The 25881-nt window shown below is 44.2% G+C and overlaps 1 protein-coding gene across 6 annotated transcripts in view; it reads right to left on the bottom strand.

Moving 5' to 3' along the window:
* Positions 1-10500, bottom strand: part of LOC139280247 (ATP-sensitive inward rectifier potassium channel 11-like) — a 33380-nt gene extending 22880 nt beyond the window's left edge. For 3 of the 6 annotated variants that reach the window (XR_011596644.1, XR_011596641.1, XR_011596645.1), the window contains exon 1: positions 8807-10500. Coding sequence is in view for 1 of the 6 variants with exons in the window: in XM_070899882.1 (XP_070755983.1) it covers positions 8932-10134 (1203 nt within the window). In the remaining 5 variants the exon portion in view is untranslated. Of the gene's footprint in view, positions 1-1654 lie in introns of those variants that run through there. The other 3 variants (XR_011596642.1, XR_011596643.1, XM_070899882.1) reach the window with 3 other exon arrangements.
* Between the last annotated feature and the right edge of the window lie 15381 nt (positions 10501-25881).

The following is a 25881-nucleotide window of genomic DNA, read 5'->3' as shown; positions in this document are numbered from 1 at the left end:
GATCAGAGGCACAATCCTCTAATGTAGTGAGAGTGACTAACAATGTGGTGAGAGTGGCTTCAGAGGTTGCAGAAGTGACTTGCAAACTCCTGAAAGCTACATCTCTGCACAAAATGGTATCAGCAAGAGCCTTTCCCTTAGGCAAGGAAGCAGGTGTAAGGTCTGAGTATTTATATGCTTTTTCCAGCTATCACTTAATGAACTCGCACAATGGCTTCCACCTCCCTTTCACAGGCGAGGATCCCGAGGTGTGTGAATCTCATGCGTAACCAGTTAGGTTCTAAGCCTGATGTTAAAAGGCAGTTAAGAGTCCGTAAATGAACAGTTAATGACCTCAATGAGGTCACCTGCCTCTCCTGAGCGGGTCCGTAGCCCACCTCGAAACACGCCAGAGTTAAAGGCAGAAGTCGGCAGGTTCTCAACGCGGTCAATTTCTGTGCTTTTAACCGACCCGTCCCCAAACCTGCATGCTCTCCAATGTGAAAATTCCAGCCATGGATTCATAAAAGGTATGTTTTTGTTTTCCTTAATTTGTTGATTCACTTTATTTTCCATTCCCTGCTGCCTATTGCTCTATGGATGTATTGATTCACTACTGGATGAGACTATATCAATCCACTGGTACTCTGTGCTTCTTTTGAAGCAACAATCCAACATTTTTTAAAGAATTATGGATTCTGCATCAATGGGCTGTGGCAGAGAATTCTGTATTCTAACAATCATCTGATTTAAAAACCTTTGTTCTAACCTTTGTTTAATTAATTTTGTGATTAGCTTAAATGTGTACCTTCTCAACATCATCCCGCTGACCACTGGAAACAATCTATTACTATTTATAATGCTTCATAATGTTGAAGACCTCACAGCATACCTTAACCGTCTCAGTTCCAGCAAAGAAAAACCCTAGCTTCTCATGCTTCCCTTCATAACGGTAAAGTCTGGGGATATTTTTCTATGTTAAAGGTGCTTCATAAATGCAACTTCTTGCTGGAGTGCCTTTATCCCTGGTAATATCCAAGTGAATCTATGCTGCACCTTTTTGTTGCTTTAATATCCTTTCTATCCCAAAACTCCTGTGATCAAATGTCAGTGTATGGTCTTGTACAAGCTCAACATTGTCTCCTTATTTTTGTAATCTATGCTTCAAGCTACAAGAGTGAATGAATATTTAGTCTGAGCAAATAAAGCCGTTGGAAAAACATGGTTGAGATTTTAAATGCTTACAACTTACACTTTTCTTTAAGAAATCAACATTTGATTGTAATAATGGTTGAGTTAATGTTAATGTTTGATTGTAAACATAGTCATGATTATAATTATGTTTGTATGAATATAATTGCTGACAAATGTTTACAGCATTTAGGTAATGTGCTGCACAATTTGGTTGGAATTTGATTTGAGGTGTCACAGAATTCTAGGGACCCCAACTGTAATTAAGCAAAATCCAGTGTCACTTTGAGTTACTTTAATACGGCCAATTTATAAGTAAACCTTTTGTCTCCTACGATCCGGCTACATATTGTATGTCCAATATTTAGGTAATTGATAGTGAGAGCCAGGAACTGCAATGCCGCATACTGGAATATGTCAAGTGCCACCATGTGACTTTCCTTATCGAACAGTGGCCTAGATATAAACTTACCGAATCAAGATGCAAATTTTGGACCACTAAGTGGCTTTATTTACATAAGATGATTGAACAATAAACAATACAACAATGATATATACATTCCTGTACATCTCAATTACATTATAAAAGTAATGAGGCCATTCGCTTTGTCTCGAAACATAGATTCTAAAGAGAAGTCCACTTATTGTAAATGCTATTTAGTTTCCCTCTCTGGCTAGGCTGGCACTGATTTTAAAACCAAAGCACCTTGCAGCTCCTGGCTGCAATATTCACCTATTGATTGCTTGCTGATTCCCAATATAATTCTCTGAGAAGTGTGCTCTGGGTGCTGAGCTGTCAACTCAAAGGACTTTTGAAAAGGCGTCACTATCCCAACATGAGGTCATTTGATCAGTGCCCAGGTAGTTTGTGAACATCCCGACACCAAAGCAACAGATGATACACCTCTTATGATTTCATTACAACAAATTGACATTCATCAATATTGAATGAGAGCAGTCTCTGATAATGGCCCAAGTCATTGAATATAACTCCATCCAGTTGACACCTTGAACCTACAACTGTTCTCAGCCTTATCAATTTGCACTTATGGAGACCACTGTAGCCAGCTCATTTGGGACTAAACTAATATGTTCTTTTTTAAGAAATCCTTTGAAAACTTCTTGCATGTTTCTAGCAGTACAAAATATGACATTAAAAAATTCAATATAGGCAAAACTCCATTTTCCCATACACAGCTAGTGCTAAGATATGATATGCATAATTAAAACAAATTGATGTGTTTATAATGGTTTAGATTTGTTTTTAATCACTTTACTCTTACCATAATCATCGATACCAAAGCTTGTCATGGTTATAATTATATTATCACAGATAAATAAATTGCTGAAAGTAATGTATCTCTGTGTATGATTTAAATTTGAGGCCTCTGTAAAGTATGAGCTAATTGTACTTCATTCAATGTTGTGCTCTCTTGGTTCTGTTGACAAACTTGGCTGCCTCACTTGTCAATATATTTTGGACTATAATGTAGGATGATTCAAAGTGAGTTAATTTAGGCACCATATATGAATGTACAGACAGCAATTCAAAATTAATTGTGCATGCGTGTAAGGGATGGAGGAAGAAGCATTTGATACCCTTCCAGCTACTATAGGCTGCATATTGGAATTTTTCAATAGAATATTTCCTAAGCATTGTGCAAGATTTAGCTTTCACATTTCCTAACATCCCCTTCTTAGCGTGTAGAATAATAGATTACTTTAAATCATTAATTAGTTACAATTAATTAATTAAAATAGATTACATTAAATCATTGCCAATTTATCTGGATAAAACTATATTTTGAATCTTCTAAAATCAGATAAAATTACTTGACCATTTCAATGTTTAAGTAAAATGTGTCCCACTTGATATTGTTTGCTTTATAAATTGCAATGGTAAATGAGGCAGAATTTTTCCTGAAGGAAAATTATTTGCAGGGCTATGGGGAAAGGGCAGGGGAGTGGGACTAGCTGAAGTGCTCTTGCAGAGCCGGCACAGGCTTGAATGGCCTCCTTCTGTGCTGCAACCATTCGATGATTATTAAGGTGTACAGACTGATGCACAATATGCATTAAGCATGAGAAAGAGTCTCTCTTTTAAAAGATAGCTTAACATTTTGGGTAGATCAGTGATGATGAATGATTATTTTTAACCTGTTTCTTCTGCCATACTGATGAACCTGGTGTATTTTCTATTTTTATTTATACTCTGAATACTAGATGACCTGTTTTTCTTCAATATTCAAACAGTTTGCTGTTTTAAAAACTGCCTCATAGCACTGAGTCTGGGAACCCTTCTGCTTTCTGAGGGAATGACAGTGGAGGGGTGTGTTGGGTATCATTTACACCAGGGGTTTTCAACTGGGGGCTCCACGATAAGTTATCAAAGGTGCCAGGAAAAGGCAGGACCTTCCCAGAGCACATCAGTGGCTGGACAGGTCTGCCAATCACATGGACGTGATTAGGCTCTCCGCCTGGCAGCCTAATTATATTGTTATCAAGCTCAGAGCTTCATTAATCTTCTGATTACAGTAATAGGAAATGCACAGTAACAACATTCTCTTTAAAGCTTAGTTACTGAATTATTTTAGTTACAATCCATTACTGTCTATTTCCCACAGGGGCTTTGTTGAAGATACAATGCCATTCAGCTTACTACTGACTCAAAGTTCAAGGTTAGAAATAATGCCTACCCATGATCATTTGTCTTAGTTAAATGTTGCAGATGTGTATTTAATCATGGAGTGAGTACTGGATTCATATATTCAGTTGGTTATTAAAATCTTCATGAAAGGAGCATGCATGTTTTCATATATGCATGAAATTGAATGTTATCCATGATTTGAAAAAAAAAGTCTCTGCCAAGCCCAGCAATTATGTATCTTGGTGAACTAGGAGCCAGCAACAGGAGATTGGTTTCTGCTTGAGATTGTTTCCTGTTTGGCTCACAACAGCTCACTGGTAACTTTTCAGGGGGTTGCGTACTTAGATTTCAGGAATATGCCCCATTTGTGTAACCTCTATGCCGTAGTTGATTCAATCTCTCCTGTGATTATTTCACCTTTTAAAACATAATTAAAAACCGTGCAATCGCTTATACAGAACATATAGTTGTGTTATGTTACAGGGGGTCTGTGCAATTTGAACACGGGAGGGGGGGCCTCAGAGGCAAAAAGGTTGTGAACCCCTGCATTACACTACATATAAATCCATGTTCATTTAAATAGCTAAGTGTTTTTTTTTTGCCATTTCTGATCAATAAAATATAAGCTTGAATTACAAATTAAATTCTTGGAAGTCTATTATTCTTTGAATAATTCTTTTGAAGTATGAATTTATCTGGGAAAACAATAGAGGGCGCCATGCACTTAATAAGGACCTTATACAAGGGTAACAGTTGGCAATCCAACTGATACCAGTAGCTTCAGATGTTATATCCTGATGTTTGCACTTTGAATACATGGCTTTTTATTACATGGTGTGAGGATGGAAAGAAAGAGAAATTTTAGATGGTGAATAACAAAACCAAAGGCTGGGGAGAAAATGTTTCCTTGGATTTCTGAGGATTTGGATAATGAAGAATAAGAACAGACAAAAATAACTAACTTTGAGACTTTGATCATTTTTATGACTGTAGATATACATGATAAATATGTTTCAGAAATAGCTAGAATTAAGTTGCCTTTGCTGACTCCACTTCAAACTGTAGTTTGGAGCCCCAGTGTCCACAAGGCTGGTAGATTTTTGATCTGTAGTTACAGAAGCTTGACTCCAGAGGATAGATTTTCTAAGTCCTCAATCACTGCCAGCACATTGGACTGCTTAATGTTTACCTTTTTCCCCTTCAAACTGACTGCATTTAGTAGTTCAGATGTAGTGAGACTGGAATGAAAAGATAATTAGACCAAAATCTGTGTTTGGGGTTGGATAACTGATTAAGAGGTGCTAACATAACCACTTGAAAGAAAATAACATTTCTATTAGATAGGCTGATGAAACTGATTTAACTAAAAATAACCCTAGCTGTGTTCTGTGCAGGTGTGAACCACGAATCATAATCCACCAATACACCCTAATTGAATAGAATAAAGAGAATAGAGTGGATTTGTTACAGTTCAAAATGTGCTACGGAGCCTGCTTTCAAATCTAAATTACTGTGACCCAGGATAAAAATCTGAGTTGCATGGACAACTTTGCTTGAAATATTAGATGAATTGTTTTCTATTTAAAAATGAAACTTTAAAAACTATCAGGTTTAATTTTTCTCTTTGTCTATAATGGCAGCTGGTCATTACTATGCCATTCACACCCTATGCAGATTAACCTTTTTCTAACCTCTATCGTTACCATTTCAATTCGGCCCATCATCCCTTTTGTCTTTCTAATCTCTCCTGCCTTCCACCCTATCGCAGACCTTCCCTTTTGTTCTTTCTTCCCCTCCCCCTTTCAGTGCTCAAGAATGTGCTCTTTTCAAACATTCGGCAGTTCTGACGAAGGGTTGTTGACCCGAAACGTTAACACTGTTTTTCTCTCCACAGATGCCGCCTGACCTGCTGAGATTTCCAACATCCGCAGTATTGTGCTTTTGTATTAGGTTTACTTGTTGCTTTGCTAGCGCAAAAGAAACCTTTCTCCCTGAAGGTCTGAAATGTGCAGTATTAAATGTGTGCAGTATTAACTGTGTGCAGTACTGCTGTTGGTGGGATTACCAGCAAGACAAAAAATACTTTGATTTTCTGTACAGAGTATCGTACCACAGAAGCTTTTGTAGGTTGCTCTGTTTTCAGTTTACATAGGATTTTCTCTTTCCTAAAGCCTTGTGTTGGACTTGTTGGACAAGGAAACCACTCAGATTTTGAAATTCAATTTGTTTTTTCTTTAGGAACCTCAACTATCACATTGTCAATCGTTTGTACATTACGTGCATTTAAGACTTTCTGGATGATTTCTCAATCTTGTTTCATGCACTAGGTGTGAAACATAGGATCTCATTTATATAAATTACTACATAATGCCCTTGCAATTAATGCATGTTTTATATAACTATTTCCTTTTTTTTACAAATCCATTTATATTTAGGACCATTGTTTAATGCTGTCAAATTTCTCTTACTGTATGGGATTCCAATTGTCTTTGCAGCATTTTAGGGATCAAATTCCACAATTCTGTCCATTTTCCCATGAAAAACATAAATCAGTGGCCTTACATTATGGTGCATTTATACTGTAGCTATCAGTCTGATTCTAGGCAATATCTATTATACCATTTTTATATTTATTATACCAGCTTCCAACTGCATTTGTTCTATCCATAAGGGAGATTGGTACATGTGTGCTTTACAACAGTTACATTTTAAATGTTTACAGAACACAGCAAGAACATCTGAATTCTCTAAACATTTTAAATCAACTCCAGGTTATTTTTTTTTTTAAGTGCCTAGGTGATTGAAGAGGCCCATGAGCATCTTTTAAACCAGATTTGACAGCACTCTGGTGTTAAACCTTATTTAGTATCAAAATCCAAGCAATGAAAAGCCCTCCTCCAGGGAGTTTCATCATTAGACTCTGAAGTTCAGCTAGTTTGGGTCTTGACCTGGGTTGCCGCAAAGCAAGGTTTGACACTAAAGTTGCACATAAGCACACCCTTACTGCATCTAAATAGTTTGGTTTCTACTGGAAAATCAGTCTCTTCTATTGACTTTTTAAGTTACAAATCTTGCTGTGCATGAGAGGGATAGTGCTCAGTTATTGGCTTGGTTTATTTTGTTTGAATTGGGTTTCTATTCCTACATGGGAGCACTTATGCTGCTACTGTATATTCTGCAGATGCAGGTGAGATAAACTGGTTCCAGATGTAAGTTCTCAATGTTTGCTTGCAATCTTTGGTTGGAATGATGAAACTAGGTAGCATCTCCAGTATTGATTTCAGAAAATATGCATCAGCCTGGGAGCTGTGGTAAACTCTCTCACTTGCTCCTAATTATCATAGACTAACTGTTTCAGTAATCGAGAATAATAAAGGAAGCTTTTCCTAAAATGTATGGGTGCAAAATTTGAGCCCTGAATCGGGTCATCTATTGTAAATAATTTGAATAGCAAATGCAGCATGCTTATAACGGAAGTATCGATGGGAGGATATTATTGCCAAAAAAGACCTTTAGATTGATCAATTTCTGTTAATTCGCTGATTACTTTAATAAGATGTTGACTTGATGGAGTTAGAGCCCAAATACTCTGTAATGCAATTCTCTCAGAATGGAGGACAGGGCCTTGGAACCGACACTCCCTCCACACCACAAAAGATTTTACTTCAGTTTTAGACCGACTTGTGTTAAACTGAAAGATCATAGATTAAGATCTCTAATGTTGGTTGGATGTACCTCGAGATAGCTTTTTAATAACCAGATTTTAGGGCACTTTCCAGGATGGCTTCATTTTTATTTATTGTGAATGTAAGAATTACCATAGAATTAAATTCAATTAGACTACAGATTCAATATTTACCGGGTGAATTCAGTTGTCTTCATTCCTTTCATGTTATTTTTCCAAAATCAAGAAATATTTGTAAATTCTTCATAATTGGTAGCTTAGTAGTAAGTATCAGTGTAAATTTTATTTGACGATGAGAAGGAATTAACTGTAGTGCCTTATCGGCATCGAACCTGGTGAACGTTCATACACTTAAACTGCCACTCTCATGGTTTAAAAAGTGAAGTGGTTTGAAAGAAAACGCACGGAACGATAAGCTCACCCTGCTACTCGGAGTGCTTACAGACGACTGTGGTTCTCGTTTTGGACTGTACAGTCACCTAAGAACTCGTGCTAAGAGTGGAAGCAAGTCTTCCTCGATTCCGAGGGGCTGCCTATGATAATGATGATGACACTTGCATTGCTATGGGTTTGTAAACTGTTAATGCACCCTAAGGAAACCAGCTATTGGGGCAGGGAAACGGACGATGAGAACACGTTACCGCTAATCTTGAATGTTGTTGCCATAAAGCAACAGTCCGAAAAATGTGCTTTCCATGTGTTATGTACTCGCGAGTATTAGTTTGAGGCATACATATTAAAAATTATCACATGATGGTTTTAGTGTCGGAGGCTGGGGTGGTTCTTTGCGGTAGTTGGGATAGATGTATAAACTAGATTTGGATGATTTGGGAAATGTGTTCCCAATCAGAACATTCATGTGACCGACTTTAGGTGGCTTTTTATGCCTCCACAAAAAGGTATTGCGCACTCCTGAATATGTGTTCACTGCTCGACCGGGGCTCTCTCACTGTGTCAACCAGCATGATCATCACGCTGCCGAGTTCTTAGGGACAGTTGTAACGGCGCTTTATTGGAAACGGGTCGTTTGGCCCTCTTTAGAATTTCGTCTTGTCCTCCACTGCAATAGCCATTCTGTTCTCCTTTCTGAGATACTGTGCGAGCGAGCAATGCTTCTCCGGTCGGCTAATCCGACTGATTGCTTAACGTTAAGTAACTGTCAACTTCAACACTTCTACCTACCCAGAGCCCCAGGAAAGTGACTGCAACCTCCTGTTGCTTCTGAGACTAACTAGGTCCACACACACAAACAAAACACATTTGAAACAGACAGTTCCCATTTCTTTTTTTTTGTTGAAAGCTACCTTTCTGGATCTGAAAAGTTCGCGGTAATGAACGAGTGATGTCGATGTGGTGTTTTGATGGCGCTCAGGGGGGGGGGTAGTACTAGGCCTCCTCGTCCTCCTCGACATCGGCGGGGAAACGCCGGTCAAGACTCCCCGGTCTGAGGAGCCGAGGCCCTCCTCTTCCTCAGCGGGCTGTCGGCGGGGAAGATGTCGAAGGTGACGGTGCCGTGTGGCGGCGGCGGCGGCGGCGGGCTCGGCTCCGGCTCCGGCTGTTGCTGCTGGCGGTGCTCGGGCCTGCGCTCCAGCTGCCGGGCTCCGAGCGGCGGCATGGGCACCCGCACGGTGTTGCCGAACTTGGAGTAGTCGACCGAGTAGCGGCCCTCGTCCTCGCTCACCACCGGCACGAAGCGGTGGCCCCACAGGATCTCGTCGGCCAGGTACGAGGTGCGGGCCTGGGTGGTGATGCCGGTGGTCTCCACCACCCCCTCGAGGATGACGACCAGCTCGAAGTCCTGGCGCTGCAGGTCGGCGGCGGCGAGCGGGTAGAGCGGGCTGTGGCGGTCGACGACGTGCGACACGACGAGCGGCGCCACCAGGAAAATGGCGCCGCCCGCCTCGCCCTCGGTGCGCACGTCGATCTGGTCGAGCGGCACCACCTCGCCCTCGGCGGACGCCGTGCGCCGCACCACCTGCATGCGCACGCTGGCGCTGATGATCATGCTCTTGCGCAGGTCGCCCACGCGGCACATGAGGCACAGGCGGCCGTTGCGCGGCGACACGACGGCGTGCTTGCTGAAGATGAGCGTCTCGGCGCGCCGGTGCGACTGCGACGTCTTCATGAAGATGCAGCCCAGCATGATGGCGTTGATGACCAGGCCGACGATGTTCTGCGCGATCAGCACGGTGATGGCGGCCGGGCACTCCTCGGTCACCATGCGGCCGCCGAAGCCGATGGTCACCTGCACCTCGATGGAGAAGAGGAAGGCCGAGGTGAACGAGTGCAGGCTGGTGACGCACGGCACGGCCGGCGGCCGGGCGCGGTGCAGGTCGCCGTGCGCGAAGGCGATCAGCCAGAAGATCATGGCGAAGAGCAGCCAGCTGCACAGGAAGCTCATGGTGAAGATGAGCAGCGTGTGGCGCCACTTGAGGTCGACCAAGGTGGTGAAGACGTCCTGCAGGAAGCGGCCCTGCTCGCGGATGTTGGTGTGCGCCACATTGCAGGCGCCGTGCTTGGTCACGAAGCGCACCGGGCGCCGCAGCCGCTGCTGCTTGTGGCGGGGCTCCGACACGTCCTCCACCAGCCGCAGCACGTACTCCTCGGGCACCAGGCCTTTCCTGGCCAACATCTCCGGCCCATCGCCGGGCGACCTTCACCGACAGAGAGAGAGCAGCGCAGCCCGGCTCACCTCAGCTCAGCTCACCGAGAGAGAAAGCAGCGCAGCCCGGCTCACCTCAGCTCACCGAGAGAGAGCAGCGCAGCCCGGCTCACCTCAGCTCGACGCTTTCTGCTACGTTCATCCAGCCGGGAGATCGAGGGGAGGAATGAGGCGAGGGGAGGGGAGGGGAAGGGAAGGCAAGGGGAGGACATGGCGGCTTCTCACAGCGGCTGGCGACGCCAATCAGGGCGGTAACCGGATAGGGGCGGCCATCCGAGAGCAATGAGGGCATCAAGTTGCCTGGGAATAAATAACCCGCCCCCGCAGGGACTCGGCAGCCCGCTGCATATATTGCGGAGGGAGGGATCGCTCGACACCAGTTCCCGCCCCCTCTGTGGCAGAGCGGCAGGCCGGAGGTGGGCACTGCCCCCCTCCCCCCGCTAAATTCGGAGTTCGCGGCAGCTCTTTCTTACCTCTGGGCTCGCCACTAGACAGCTCGGTTGTTGTGTGCGGAATTCATTTCTCGTCGGCAATAATGCTATGAAAAAGCATCCGCTCCGAGTGCATTTGAACGCGACACTTTTTTGTTTTACATGTCATCAGCCGTGGAGGAGAATTGGCGGAGAGATGCCGCAATTCCACTTGGCTTGAGTGCAGACAAGGTTTGCCGAAAGGTGACGGGCTGCAGCTGTCGGAAGCGAGTTCCAGCACTGCGGGGCACAACAGAAGGATTAGTCCATGTGTTGTTGGCTACCCTGCCGGATTTTGCGGTTCATTTGGGTTTTGAATGGCAGGACAAACTGTCCCTGCTTCGGCGGGACATCCGCCCCACCCTTTGATATTTTGAACCTGGCTGTTGAAAGCGAGTTCCAGCACAGCAGAGGGATTAGTCCGTGTGGTAGTGGCTACCCTGCCGGATTTTGCGGTCAATGGGCTTTTGCGCTGGAACTTGCTGTGATTGGAGAGACACTTCCGCACAGTGCCCACCAAAGAGGATCTGGGACTTGTGTGAACAGGGAAAGCGACTGTGCATCGCCATAACTCCGATTTAACAATTGTACCTGAGCAGCTTAGAGGCTGAACCAGGAAGTGTAAATTAGAATAGTGAATTCGATGTCAAATCAGGTACAGAAAGCGAAATAAAGAGATAGATGGGTTTAAGAGAGAGATAAAAGAGATGGAAAGAAAATGTTGAAAAAATAGTTAATTTATTCAAGTTTTTATCATTTTAAATTTCCAACAATAATTAAAATATGAAGCTATGAAATTCCATGCTTATCTGAGTTAATTTTCAGTGCCAGAGAGGTTGTTTGGCAGTAATTAAGGCTAATCACGCCTTAAAAAATGGATAATGGTCTGATTGGCTCTCCATTATCACATGACCTGATTGCTGATTCGTCCACTTGGAGGATAAGCCACACCCAGAAGTTTCTCTGGAATATGTAATTGGAACCGAGGAACCCAATTCTGGGTGACTTTGAAAAGTGTAATTTGAGCCATTCTGACTTCAAAACTCCCCTGCAAGCAGTCACAGAGAGGATAGAGCTCCACAAACCCAACAAAAGCCTCCCAAGTCTCTCACCCAAGTGCATACCACTCCCAGCCGAAGTCCCTGACCCCAGCCCAAGTACATGCCTCCCCCAGCTGAAGTTCCTGACAGGTTTATTGCGTATGAAGTGAATAGTGACAGTGTCGTGACTTCTAGATTTCATCCACTCCCAACGATATCCCTTGTAACAGACACACACACCGAGCTTTCCGAGAAAGCAGGTGTGGGTATAAAAGGGGTTGGAAGAATGTGATATGTCTTCCCTGAGTTCCCTCTCTCCCCCCTGATCCCCGCTCCCGCTTCCCCTCTCCCCATCTCTCTCTCTCTCTCCCCCCCCATCTCTCTCTCTCTCTCCCCGTCTCCCCATCTCTCTCCCCGTCTCCTCTCCCCCGTCTCTCTCGCCCCGTCTCTCTCTCTCCCCGTCTCTCTCTTCCCCCCCCCCCCCCCGTCTCTCTAGAAATAGTGGATGCACTGGTGATCATTTTCCAACATCCTATTGACTGGATCAATTCCTATGGAGTGGAGGGTAGCTAATGTAACCCACTTTTTAAAAAAATGAGGGAGAGAGAAAACAGGGAATTATAGACTGGTTAGCCTGACATCGGTGGTGGGGAAAATGTTGGAATCAATTATTAAAGATGAAATAGCGCATTTGTAAAGCAGTGACAGGATCGGTCCAAGTCAGCATGGATTTATGAAAGGGAAATCATGCTTGACAAATCTTCTAGAATTTTTTTGAGGATGTAACTAGTCGAGTGGACAAGGGAGAACCAGTGGATGTGGTGCAACTGGACTTTCAAAAGGCTTTTGACAAGGTCCCATACAAGAGCTTAGTGTGCAAAATTAAAGCACATAGTGTTGGGGGTAATGTATTGTCGTGGATAGAGAACTGGTTGGCAGACAGGAAGCAGAGAGTCGGAATAAACAGGTCCTTTTCAGAATGGCAGGCAGTGACTAGTGGGGTGCCGCAGGGTTCAGTGCTGGGACCCCAGCTATTTACAACATACATCGATGATTTAGATGAAGGAATTGAATGTAATATCTCCAAGTTTGCAGATGACACTAAGCTGGGTGGCGGTGTGAGCTGTGAGGAGGATGCTAAGAGGCTGCAGGGTGACTTGGACAGGTTAGGTGAGTGGGCAAATGCATGGCAGATGCAGTATAATGTGGATAAATGTGAGGTTCTCCACTTTGGTGGCAAAAACAGGAAGACAGAATATTATCTGAATGGTGACAGATTAGGAAAAGGGGAGGTGCAACGATACCTGGGTGTCATGATATATCAGTCATTGAAGGTTGGCATGCAGGTACAGTAGGCAGTGAAGAAGGCAAATGGCATGTTGGTCTTCATAGCTAGAGGATTTGAGTATAGGAGCAGGGAGGTCTTACTGTAGTTGTACATAGCCTTGGTGAGGCCACACCTGGAATATTGTGTTCAGTTTTGGTCTCCTAATCTGAGGAACGACGTTCTTGCTATTGAGGGAGTACAGCGAAAGTTCACCAGGTTGATTCCCGGGATGGAGAGACTGGATCAACTGGGCTTGTAGCCACTGGAGTTTAGAAGAATGAGAGGGGATCTCATAGAAACATATAAAATTCTGACGGGATTGGACAGGTTAGAGGCAGGAAGAATGTTCCCGTTGCTGGGGAGTTTCAGAACCAGGGATCTAAGAATAAGGGGTAAGCCATTTAGGACTGAGATGAGGAGAAACTTTTTCACTCAGAGAGTTGTTAACCTGTGCAATTCTCTACCGCAGAGAGTTGTTGAGGTCAGTTCGTTAGATATGGCCCTTGCGGCCAAATGGATCAAGGGGCATGGAGAGAAAGCAGGAAAGGGGTACTAAGGTTGAATGATCAGCCATGATCTATTGAATGGCGGTGCAGGGTCGAAGGGCCGAATGGCCTGCTCCTGCACCTAATTTCTATGTTTCTATCTCTCACCCATCTCTTTCTCCCCCATCTCTCTCTCTTTCCTCCCCCCCCGTCTCTCCACCCATCTCTCTCACTGCTTCCCATCCCCCCGTGTCTCCTTCCAACCCCATTTCTCTCTATTCTCCCCCCCCCCCCACCCCGTGCTTCTCCCCCTCCCCCTGTATCTCTCCCCACTATTTCTCCCTGCCGTGTTTCAATCTCTTCCCCACCGTGTCTCATTCTCTTCCCCACGTGTCACTATCTCTCCCCCGTCCCCCGTCCCCCCCGCCATCTCTCTCTTCCCCCCTGCCCGCCGCCTCTCTTTCCAACCAACCCTCCCCCCACCAATGATCATGAACGCAGATAACCTCACCATTATTTTTACCACAAAATTTGTAATGTGGAGGGACCTTGGACGCTCCAGGCTCTGCCAACTATATGTGTACTCCAGGTTTCAAGTTACATTTTCCTGCCTAGAAAAGGGTTATGTGCAAGTATGTTTATGAGCTCTTGCGATGCTTCCTACTCAGCAAATAAAATGTAAATGTTTGGAGGAATGGACTGCAATTTAAATTAACTCCAGGTTGTCTTACAAAAATAAGACCGGTCATTCTTTAGACCTGGTTTGAAATGGTACTGGAGTGATAGTCCATGCACAAATAGTATGAGAGGACCTCCTACTATAAGAAGGCTCCTTTCTGGAATCAGGTGGGTCTCCCACTTCTCCATTTGTACTACAACTATTTTTAGTTACACCTGTAAAACAATAAATCATTAAATCAAGTGCCTCCTGAATAAAGCGGTGGGGGGGGGGGGGGGGGGTGGCGGGGGGGCACTAAAACCGACAAACTTAAACAAATTAAACTTTAGACATTACGTGGTTCAAATTAAAAGTTGGTTGCTGGGGGTGATGATGCACTCCAGTCCTTCCGGCGCCCACCTCTCGCAGAAGGCCAGGTTACAGGGTTTTCAGAAGAGATAGAGAGGGGGGTAAAAAAGGAGGAGGGGGTCACAGTACTGATTAAAGAAACATTTACAGCTGTGAGAAGGGATGATATGTTAGAAGGACCATCCAATGAGGCCATATGGTTTGGATTGAACAAAAAAAAAGGGGAGATCACACCGCTGGCAATCTACTATGAACCCGCAAACAGTCAGAGGAAGATAGAGGAGCAAATATGTACACATTTCTGAGACGTGCAAAAACTACAGGGCAGTAGGGGATTCAACTATCCTAATATTAACTGGGATAAAATGAGTGTGAAAGGTATAGAGGGTGCGGAATTCGTAAAATGCATGCAGGAGAACCTTTTTAGCCAGTATATAACAAGCCCAAAAAGGGAGGGACGGTTCTGGACTTGGTTTTAGGTAAAGAAGCTGGGCAGCTGGAAGGGGTATCAGTGCGAGAGCATTTTGGTGCTAGTGATCATAATTCAATCAGGTTTAGGGTAGTTATGGAAAAGGACAAAGATCGACCAGGAATAAAAGTTCTCAATTCGGGAAAAGCCAATTTTGTTAAGCTGAAATGGGATTTAGTCAAAGTGGACTGGAAACAGCTACTTGAAGGGTAAATCAATGTCAGAGCAGTGGGAGGCATTCAAGGAGGAGATCCTGAGGGTTCAAAGCAAGTATGTTCCCTTAAAAAAAAATGGTGGGACTAATAAATCTTGAGCTCCCTGGATGTAAAGAAAAAAGGGAGGCTTATGACGGATACCGAGAGTTCAATACTGCAGAAACTCTAGAGGAGTATAGAAAGTGCAGGGGCGCAATTAAAAAGAAAATTAGGAAAGCAAAGAGAGGGCATGAATATGTTTTGGCAAGTAAAATCAAAGAAAGCCCAAAGATGTTTAATAAATATATTAAGAGCAAGAGGATAACTAAAGAAAGAGTAGGCCCTATTAGACACCATAAAGATAATCTGTGTGTGGAGGCGGAAGTTGTCGGTATGGTTCTTAATGAATACTTTGCGTCTGTTTTCACAAAAGAGAGGGGCGATGCATACACTGCAATCAGGGAGGAGGAGTGTGAAATATTAGATAAAATAAACAAAGTGAGAGAGGAAGTATTAAGGGCTTAGTAGCTTTGAAAGTGGATAAGTCTCCAGGCCCAGATGAAATGTATTCCAGGCTGTTAAGAAGCAAAAGAGGAACTAGCAGAGGCTTTGACCATCATTTTCCAATCCTCTTTGGCTACAGGTGTGGTGCCGGAGGATTGCAAACTGGTAGCTTTGTTTAAAAAGGGAGAAAGGAATGGACCGAGTAATTACAGGCCAGTCAGCCTAACCTTGGTGGTGGGAAAATTATTGGAAAGAATTCTGAGGGACAAGATAAATCTTCATTTAGAAAGTCAGCACGGATTTGTTATGGGAAGGTCGTGTCTGATTAACTTGATTGAATTTTTTGAGGAGGTAACAAGGAGGGTCATTGAGGGCAGGGTATTTGATGTAGTGTATATGGATTTTAGCAAGGCTTTTGATAAGGTCCCACTTGGCAGACTGGTCACGAAAGTAAAAGCCCATGGGATCCAGGGAAATGTGGCAACATAGAAACATAGAAAATAGGTGCAGGAGTAGGCCATTCGGCCCTTCGAGCCTGCACAGCCATTCAATGAGTTTATGGCTGAACATGCAACTTCAGTACCCCATTCCTGCTTTCTCGCCATACCCCTTAATTCCCCTAGTAGTAAGGACAACATCTAACTCCTTTTTGAATATATTTAGTGAATTGGCCTCAACAACTTTCTGTGGTAGAGAATTCCACACGCTCACCACTCTCTGGGTGAAGAAGTTTCTCCTCATCTCGGTCCTAAATGGCTTACCCCTTATCCTTAGACTGTGACCCCTGGTTCTGGACTTCCCCAACATTGGGATCATTCTTCCTGCATCTAACCTGTCTAAACCCATCAGAATTTTAAACGTTTCTATGAGATCCCCTCTCATTCTTCTGAACTCCAGTGAATACAAGCCCAGTCGATCCAGACTTTCTTGATATGTCAGTCCCACCATCCCAGGAATCAGTCTGGTGAACCTTCGCTGCACTCCCTCAATAGCAACAATGTACTTCCTCAAGTTAGGAGACCAAAACTGTACACAATACTCCAGGTGTGGCCTCACCAAGGCCCTGTACAACTGTAGTAAAACCTCCCTGCCCCTGTTCTCAAATCCCCTCGTTATGAAGGCCAACATGCCATTTGCTTTCTTAACCGCCTGCTGTACCTGCATGCCAACCTTCAATGACTGATGTACCATGACATCCAGGTCTCGTTGCACCTCCCCTTTTCCTAATCTGTCACCATTCAGATAATAGTCTGTTTCTCTGTTTTTACCACCAAAGTGGCTAACCTCACATTTATCCACATTATACTTCACCTGCCATGCATTTACCCACTCACCTAACCTATCCAAGTCATTCTGCAGCCTCATAGCATCCTTCTCGCAGCTCACACTGCCACCCAACTTAGTGTCATCCGCAAATTTGGAGATACTACATTTAATCCCCTCGTCTAAATCATTAATGTACAATGTAAACAGCTGGGGCCCCAGCATAGAACCTTGCGGTACCCCACTAGTCACTGCCTGCCATTCTGAAAAGTACCCATTTACTCCTACTCTTTGCTTCCTGTCTGCCAACCAGTTCTCAATCCACGTCAGCGCACTACCCCCAATCCCATGTGCTTTAACTTTGCACACTAATCTCTTGTGGGGGACCTTGTCGAAAGCCTTCTGAAAGTCCAAATACACCACATCAACTAGTTCTCCCTTGTCCATTCTACTGGAAACATCCTCAAAAAATTCCAGAAGATTTGTCAAGCATGATTTTCCTTTCACAAATCCATGCTGACTTCGACCTATCATGTCACCTCTTTCCAAATGCGCTGCTATGACATCCTTAATAATTGATTCCATCATTTTACCCACTACCGATGTCAGGCTGACCGATGTATAATTCCTTGTTTTCTCTCCCTCCTTTTTTTAAAAAGTGGGGTTACATTGGCTACCCTCCACTCCATAGGAACTGATCCAGAGTCTATGGAATGTTGGAAAATGACTGTCAATGCATCCGCTATTTCCAAGGCCACCTCCTTAAGTACTCTGGGATGCAGACCATCAGGCCCTGGGGATTTATCGGCCTTCAATCCCATCAATTTCCCCAACACAATTTCCCGACTAATAAGGATTTCCCTCAGTTCCTCCTTCTTACTGGACCCTCTGACCCCTTTTATATCCGAAGGTTATTTGTGTCCTCCTTAGTGAATACCGAACCAAAGTACTTGTTCAATTGGTCTGCCATTTCTTTGTTCCCAGTTATGGCTTCCCCTGATTCTGACTGCAGGGGACCTACGTTTGTCTTTACTAACCTTTTTCTCTTTTACATATCTATAGAAGCTTTTGCAGTCCGTTTTAATGTTCCCTGCAAGCTTCCTCTCATACTCGATTTTCCCTGGCCTAATCAAACCCTTTGACACCCTTTGCTGAGTTCTAAATTTCTCCCAGTCCCCGGGTTCGCTGCTATTTCTGGCCAATTTGTATGCCACTTCCTTGGCTTTAATACTATCCCTGATTTCCCTTGATAGCCACGGTTGAGCCACCTTCCCTTTTTTATTTTTACGCCAGACAGGGATGTACAATTGTTGTAGTTCATCCATGCGGTCTCTAAATGTCTGCCATTGCCCATCCACTGTCAACCCCTTAAGTATCATTCGCCAATCTATCCTAGCCAATTCACGCCTCATACCTTCAAAGTTACTCTTTAAGTTCTGGACCATGGTCTCTGAATTAACTGTTTCATTCTCCATCCTAATGTAGAATTCCACCATATTATGGTCACTCTTCCCCAAGGGATCTCGCACAACGAGATTGCTAATTAATCCTCTCATTACACAACACCCAGTCTAAGATGTCCTCCCCCCTAGTTGGTTCCTCGACATATTGGTCTAGAAAACCATCCCTTATGCACTCCATGAAATCCTCCTGCACCATATTGTTTCCAGTTTGGTTAGCCCAATCTATATGCATATTAAAGTCACCCATGATAACTGCTGCACCTTTATTGCATGCATCCCTAATTTCCTGTTTGATGCCCTCCCCAACATCACTACAACTGTTTGATGGTCTGTACACAACTCCCACTAGCGTTTTCTGTCCCTTGGTATTCCGTAGCTCCACCCATACCGAATCCACATCATCCAAGCTAATGTCTTTCCTTACAATTGCATTAATTTCCTCTTTAACCAGCAATGCCACCCCGCCTCCTTTTCCTTTCTGTCTATCCTTCCTAAATGTTGAATACCCTTAAATGTTGAGTTCCCAGCCTTGGTCACCTTGGAGCCATGTCTCCGTGATGCCAACCACATCGTATCCGTTAACTGCTATCTGCACAGTTAATTCGTCCACCTTATTCCGAATACTCCTCGCAATGAGGCACAGAGCCTTCAGGCTTGCCTTTTTAACACACTTAGACCCTTTAGAATTTTGCTGCAAAGTGGCCCTTTTTGTTTTTTGCCTTGGGTTTCTCTGCCCTCCACTTTTACTCATCTCCTTTCTGTCTTTTGCTTCTGTCTCCATTTTGCTTCCCTCTGTCTCCCTGCATTGGTTCCCATCCCCCTGCCATATTAGTTTTACTCCTCCCCAACAGCACTAGCAAACACTCCTCCTAGGACATTGGTTCCAGTCTTGCCTAGGTGCAGATCGTCCGATTTGTACTGGTCCCACCTCCCCCAGAAGCGGTTCCAATGCCCAAGGAATTTGAATCCCTCCCTGCTGCATCAGTGCTCAAGCCACGTATTCATCTGAGCTATCCTGCGATTCCTACTCTGACTAGCACGTGGCACTGGTAGCAATCCCGAGATTACTACTTTTGAGGTCCTACTTTTTAATTTAGCTCCTAGCTCCTTAAATTCGTCTTGTAGGACCTCATTCCGTTTTTTACCTATATCGTTGGTACCAATGTGCACCACGACAACTGGCTGTTCACCCTCCCTTTTCAGAATGTCCTGCACCTGCTCCGAGACATCCTTGACCCTTGCACCAGGGAGACAACATACCATCCTGGAGTCTCGGTTGTAGCCGCAGAAACGCCTATCTATTCTCCTTACAATTGAATCCCCTATCACTATCGCTCTCCCACTCTTTTTCCTGCCCTCCTGTGCAGCAGAGCCAGCCATGGTGCCATGAACTTGGCTGCTGCTGCTCCCCCCTGATGAGCCACCCCCCTCAACAGTACTCAAAGCGGTGTATCTGTTTTGCAGGGGGATGACCGCAGGGGATCCCTGCACTATCTTCCTTGCACTGCTCTTCCTGTTGGTCTTCCATTCCCTATCTGGCTGTGGACCCTTTACCTGCGGCAAGTTGGATCCAAAATTAACTCAGTGGCAGGAAGCAAAGGCTAATGGTTGATGGGTGTTTTTTTCTGGAAGGGCGCAATACCAGGTCCCTTGTTTTTTGTGGTATATATCAATGATTTAGACTTGAATGTAGGGGGTATGATTAACAAGTTTGCAGATGATATTAAAATCGGCTTGATAATGAAAAAGAAAGCCGCTGACTGCAGAAAGATATCAATGAACTGGTCAGGTGGACAGAACTGGCAGATGGAATTCAATCCGGAGAAGTGTGAGGTAATGCACTTCTGGAGGGCTAACAAGGCAAGGGAATACATATTAAATGGTAGGACATTGAGAAGTGTAGAAGAATAAAGGGACCTTGGAAAGCAGGTCCACAGATCCCTGAAAGTAGCAGGACAGGTAGCTAAGGTGATTAAGAAGGCATACGGAATGCTTGCCTTTATTAGTTGAGGCATAGCATACAAGAGCAGGGAGGTTATGCTTGAACTGTATAAAACACTAGTTAGGCCACAGCTAGAGTACTGTGAGCAGTTCTGGAGACCACATTACAGGAAAGATGTGATTGCACTAGAGAGGGTACAGAAGAGATTTCCGAGAATGCTGCCTGGCTGGAGAATTTTAACTATGAGGGAAGATTGGATCAGCTGGGTTTGTTTTCTTTAGAACAGAGGAGGCTGAGGGGAGACCTTATTGAGGTGTATAAAATTATGAGGGGCCTAGATAGAGTGGTTAGGAAGGACCTATTTCCCTTAGAGTGGTCAACAACCAGGGGGCATCAATTTAAAGTAATTGGTAGGAGGGTTAGAGGGAATTTGAGGGGAAATATCTTCAACCAGAGGGTGGTGGGACTCACTGCCTGAAAGGATGGTAAAGGCAGAAACCCTCACCATATTTAAAAAGTGCATAGATGTATAGCGAATAAGGCGGATGATTCAATGCAAGAGTATAGCGAATAAGGCTGGTTGAGCTGAGAGCACAGGTAGACACTTGGGAGTATGACATAGCCATTTCAGGGACATGGCTGAAAGAGGGGCAGGTTTGGCAGCTCAATATTCCAGGTTACAGGATTTTTAGACAAGACATAGAGGGGGTTAAAAAAAGGTGGGGGGTGTGTTGTCGCAGATTCCCTTAAACTATTACAGCTGTGAGGAGGGATGATATGTTAGAGGGATCATCAAATGAGGTCATATGGGTCGAACTGAAATAAAAAGATCGATTACACTGCTGCATGTGTATTATAGACCCCCAAAACAGTGGGAGGGAGATAGAAGAGCAAATATGTAGGCAAATTTCTGTGAAGTCCAAAAATCATACACAGTAATAGGGGACTTCAACTATCCTAATATTGATTGGGACAAATATAGTGTGAAGGGTATAGAGGGTGTGGAATTCTTAAAATGCATTCAAGAGAACTTTTTTAGTTGGTATGGAACAAGCCCAACATGGGAGTGGGCGGTTCTGGATTTAGTTTTGGGGAATGAAGCTGGGCAGGTGGAAGGGGTATCAGTGGGAGAGCACTTGGGTGCCAGTGACCATAATTCAGTCAGATTCAAGGTAGTTATGGATAAGGACAAGGATAGACCAGGAACGATAGTCCCAAATTGGGAAAAAGCTAACTTTGCTAAGTTGAGAAGTGATTTGGCCACAGTGGACTGGAAACAGCTACTTGTAGGTAAATCAGTGTCGGAACAGTGGGAGGCATTCAAGGAGGAGATCCAGAGGGCTCAGATCAAACATGAGCCCTTAAAGAAAAAGGGTGGGAATAACAATTCTAGAGCCCCCTGGGACTTGGGAGAATAAAGAAAAAAAGGGAAGCTTATGTCATATACTGACGGCTACATACTGTAGAATCTCTAGAGGAATATAGAAAGTTTAGAGGTAAAATTAAAAAGGATATTAGGAATGCTAAGAGAGAGCATGAAACATTCTTGGCAAGTAAAACTAAGGAAAACCCAAAGATGATTTATAAATATATTAAAAAGCAAGAGGATAACTAAAGAAAGGGCAGGGCCTATTAGAGACCATGAAGATAATCTCTGTGTGGAGGTGGAATATGTTGATATGGTTTTGAATGAATACTTTGCATCTGTTTTCACAAAGGATAGGAGTAGTGCAGATACTGCTATCAAGGAGGAGTGTGAAATTCTGGATGTGAGAGAGGAGTTATTAAGGGGCATAACAGCTTTGAAAGTGGGTAAGTCCCCAGGCCCGGATGAAATGCATCCCAGGCTGTTGAGTGAAGTAAAAGAGGAAATAGCCGCGGCCTTGACCATCATTTTGCAGTCCTCTTTGGATCTGGGCATGGTGCCGGAAGACTGGAGGACTGCTAATGTGGTACCCTTGTTTAAGAAGGGAGAAAGGGATAGGCCAAGTAATTACAGACCTGTTAACCTCAGTGGTGGGAAAATTATTGGAAAAACTCCTGAAAGACAGGATAAATCTATATTTAGAAAGGCAAGGATTAAATAGGGACAGTCAACATGGATTTGTTAAGGGAAGATTGTGTTTGACTAACCTGATTGAATTTTTCGAGGAGGTAACCAGGAGGGTCGATGAGGGTAGTGCGTACGATGTAGTGTATATGGACTTTAGCAAAGCTTTTTGATAAGGTCCCACATGGCAGACAGGTCACGAAGGTAAAAGCCCATGGGATCCAGGGCAAAATGGCAAATTGGATCCAAAATTGGCTCAGAGGTAGGAAGCAAAGGGTAATGGTTGATGGGTGTTTTTGTGACTGGAAGGATGTTTCCAGTGGGGTTGGGCAGGGCTCAGTGCAAGGTCCCTTGCTTTTTGTGGTATACATCAATGATCTAGATTTGAATATAGGGGGTATGATTAAGAAGTTTGCAAATGACACTAAAATTGTCTGTGTGGTTGATGAAGAGGAAAATCATGGACAGTAGGAGGATATCAATCTACTGGTCAGATGGGCAGAACAGTGGCAAATGGAATTTAATTCAGAGAAGTGTGAGGTAATGCACTTGGGGAGGACTAATAAGGAAAGGGTGTACACATTAAATGGTAGGCCACTTAGAAGTGTAGATGAACAAAGGGACCTTGGAGTGCTTGTCCACAGATCCCTGAAAGTAGCAGGCCAGGTGGATAAGATGGTTAAGAAGGCATATGGAATGCTTACCTTTATTGGCCAAGGCATAGAATACAAAAGCAAGTAAGTTATGCTTAAATTATACAATACTCTGGTTAGGCCACAGCTGGAACATTGCATGCAGCTCTGGTCGCCATATTATAGGAAGGATATGATTGCTACGGAGAGGGTGTAGGGGAGATTTATGACGATCCTGCCTGGAATGGAGAATCTTAACTATGAGGACGGATTGGATAGGCTGGGTTTGGTCTCTTTGGAACAGAGGAGGCTGAAAGGAGACCTAATTGAGGTGTATAACACTTTGAGGTGCCTGGATATAGTGGATAGCAAGGGACTATTTTCCTAGGTGGAGGGGTCAGTTATGTGGTGGCACAGTTTTAAGGTGGTTGGTGGAAGGTTCAGAAGTGATTTGAGGGGAAGTTTCTTCACGCAGAGGGTTGTGGGGATCTGGAATTCAGGCAGAAATCCTCACCACATTTAAAAGGGGCTTGGATGGGCACTTGAAGTGCCGTAGCCTGCAGAGTTACGGACCTTGAGCTGGTAACTGGGATTAGACTGGATAACCTCTTGTTGGCTGTCACAGATACGATGGTAAGTACTGCTGGGAATCGAATAGAACCAGAGTGATCTCCTGGACTAGTTTTGATCACCTGGATGGGTCGGAGAAGAATTTTCCCAGATTTTTATTTTCCCCAAATTGGCCTGGGCTTTTATCTGGTTTTTGCCTCTCCCGGGTGATCGCATGGCTCCGGTGGGGATAGAGTGTATAATGTTATGAGTTGTGTCACAGTTGTGTGGGGCAGACTGGTTGGGCTGGATGCTCTTTACCTGTCCGCCATTGTTCATAGGTTTATATGTAACCTTCAGGGCTGCTGACCAAGGGTTGTGTGGCTCTTTGTCAGCTGGCGCTGACACGATGGGCTGAAATGGCCTCCTTATGTTTCTATGTGCACTTGAAGTGACGTAATCTACAGGGCTAAGGACCAAGAGCTGGAAAGTGGGTTTAGGCTGGATAGCTCTTTGTCGGCTGGCGCGAACACAATGGGCCAAAATGGCCTCCTTCCGTGCAGTAAATATCTATGATTCTATGATTTAAGTTTGCAGTGGGATTTTTGGATGATTAGTTTTTGTCTTGAAATTATTTAGTGCTGGCAGTTAGTACTTGAATGTGCATATAGGCTGGTGACATAATGAGGCCCATAGTGACCTAAGACCACTATGATACTTTTACAATCTGAGGGTGCATTTATCTCGGACTGGTTCGGGTTCCAGCCAGGCAGAACCATGTTCACATAGCCGCCTTCTGCCTTGCTGGAACCGTAATAGGAGAGAGCTGTGTATATGCCTGGATACAGTTAAAAATGTAAATCTTTAAAAGGCAGGAAGGAGCTAATGCCTGCCTTCTTTTAAAAAAAAAATACCCGCCGTACCCTCTGTGTAATTTATGGTGAGGTAATGCTTTGGATTTAGCATTTCATATTTTTATGGTCTATACCTCCCTTGAGAGTCTCTTTTCAAGGCAGATAACCCAAAGTTTCCTGGAGTCTTTCCTCATAATTCAGTCTGCTGATTCTTGGGACTCAGAATTGCCATTCATCTCATCACCTTCAAATGGCATTACAGTATTTTGATGTGATATTGTAAATGGCTGGTGTCCTGAATACAGTAACGTGTTAAAATATAGGACCAGGAATAGCCCATTCAGCCCCTTGAGCCTGTTCCATCATTCAATTAGATCATGTATCTTAACTCCATTTACCACTTTAGTTCCATAATGCTTAATACTCTTGCTGAACAGAAATATATCAACCTCAGTTTGAAATTTTCAATTGACATAAGAACATAAGAAAAAGGAGCTGGAGTAGGCCATGCAGCCCCTCGAGCCTGCCTCGCCATTCAATAAGATCATGGCTGATCATTGACCTCAACTCCACTTTCCTGCCCGATCTCCATATCCCTTGATTCCCTTAGACTCCAAAAATCTCTATCTCAGCCTTGAATATATTCAGAGACTCAGCATCTACAGCCCTCTGGGGCAGAGAATTCCAAAGATACACAACCCTCTGAATGAAGAAATTCCTCCTCATTTCTGTCTTAAATGGCCGACCCCTTATCCGGAGACTATGTCCTTTCGTTCTGGACATTCCTGCCAGGGGAAACAACCTCTCAGCATTTACCCCGTCAATCCCCTTCAGAATCTTGACCTAGCCTCAACAGCTTTTTGAGGAAGAGTTCCAGTTTTTCACTACCCTTTGTGTGAGGAAGTGCATCCTGACTTCACTCCTGAATGACAAACCTCTAGTGTTAAGGTTATGCTCCCTTGTTCTAAAGTCTCCTACAGAGGAAATTGTTTCCATCTACCCCTATCACATCCGTTAATCATCTTAAACAGCTCAATTAAACTATCCCTTAATCCAATCAGATCACCAGTTAAGAGTTTTGTAAAGGGCAGTATTTGCAGACCACTGTAGATTTCGAAGAGAAATTACTCTTGCCAAATGAATAATTTGCTGTTTTTATTTGTGAACTTCCTTTGAAGGAAATTCTTTGTGCGGTTGGGTTGTGGGATCCCTGACTGCTATTTGGCAAGTAGTTGAAGTGTGGCGGTGGAAATGTAGCCACAATAGGCACTCACTCACATTGTAGGTATGGCGCAAGTTCGTAGAGGGATGTGACCGGGACCCAGGAGAGGCGTGAATTCGGGGTCCAGAAGAGGCGAGGGCCCAGGGGCAGCACGGGCCAGCCCACACTGCGATATGTGTGTGCACTAGGTCCGTGCAGCAGAGCTGGTCTCCAGTTGTCTTGGTTA

Source organism: Pristiophorus japonicus, chromosome 14 (genome assembly GCF_044704955.1).
Source record: "Pristiophorus japonicus isolate sPriJap1 chromosome 14, sPriJap1.hap1, whole genome shotgun sequence".
In the NCBI taxonomy this organism is placed as follows: Eukaryota; Metazoa; Chordata; class Chondrichthyes; family Pristiophoridae; genus Pristiophorus; species Pristiophorus japonicus.
This window is presented reverse-complemented; position numbering and strand designations above follow the sequence as displayed.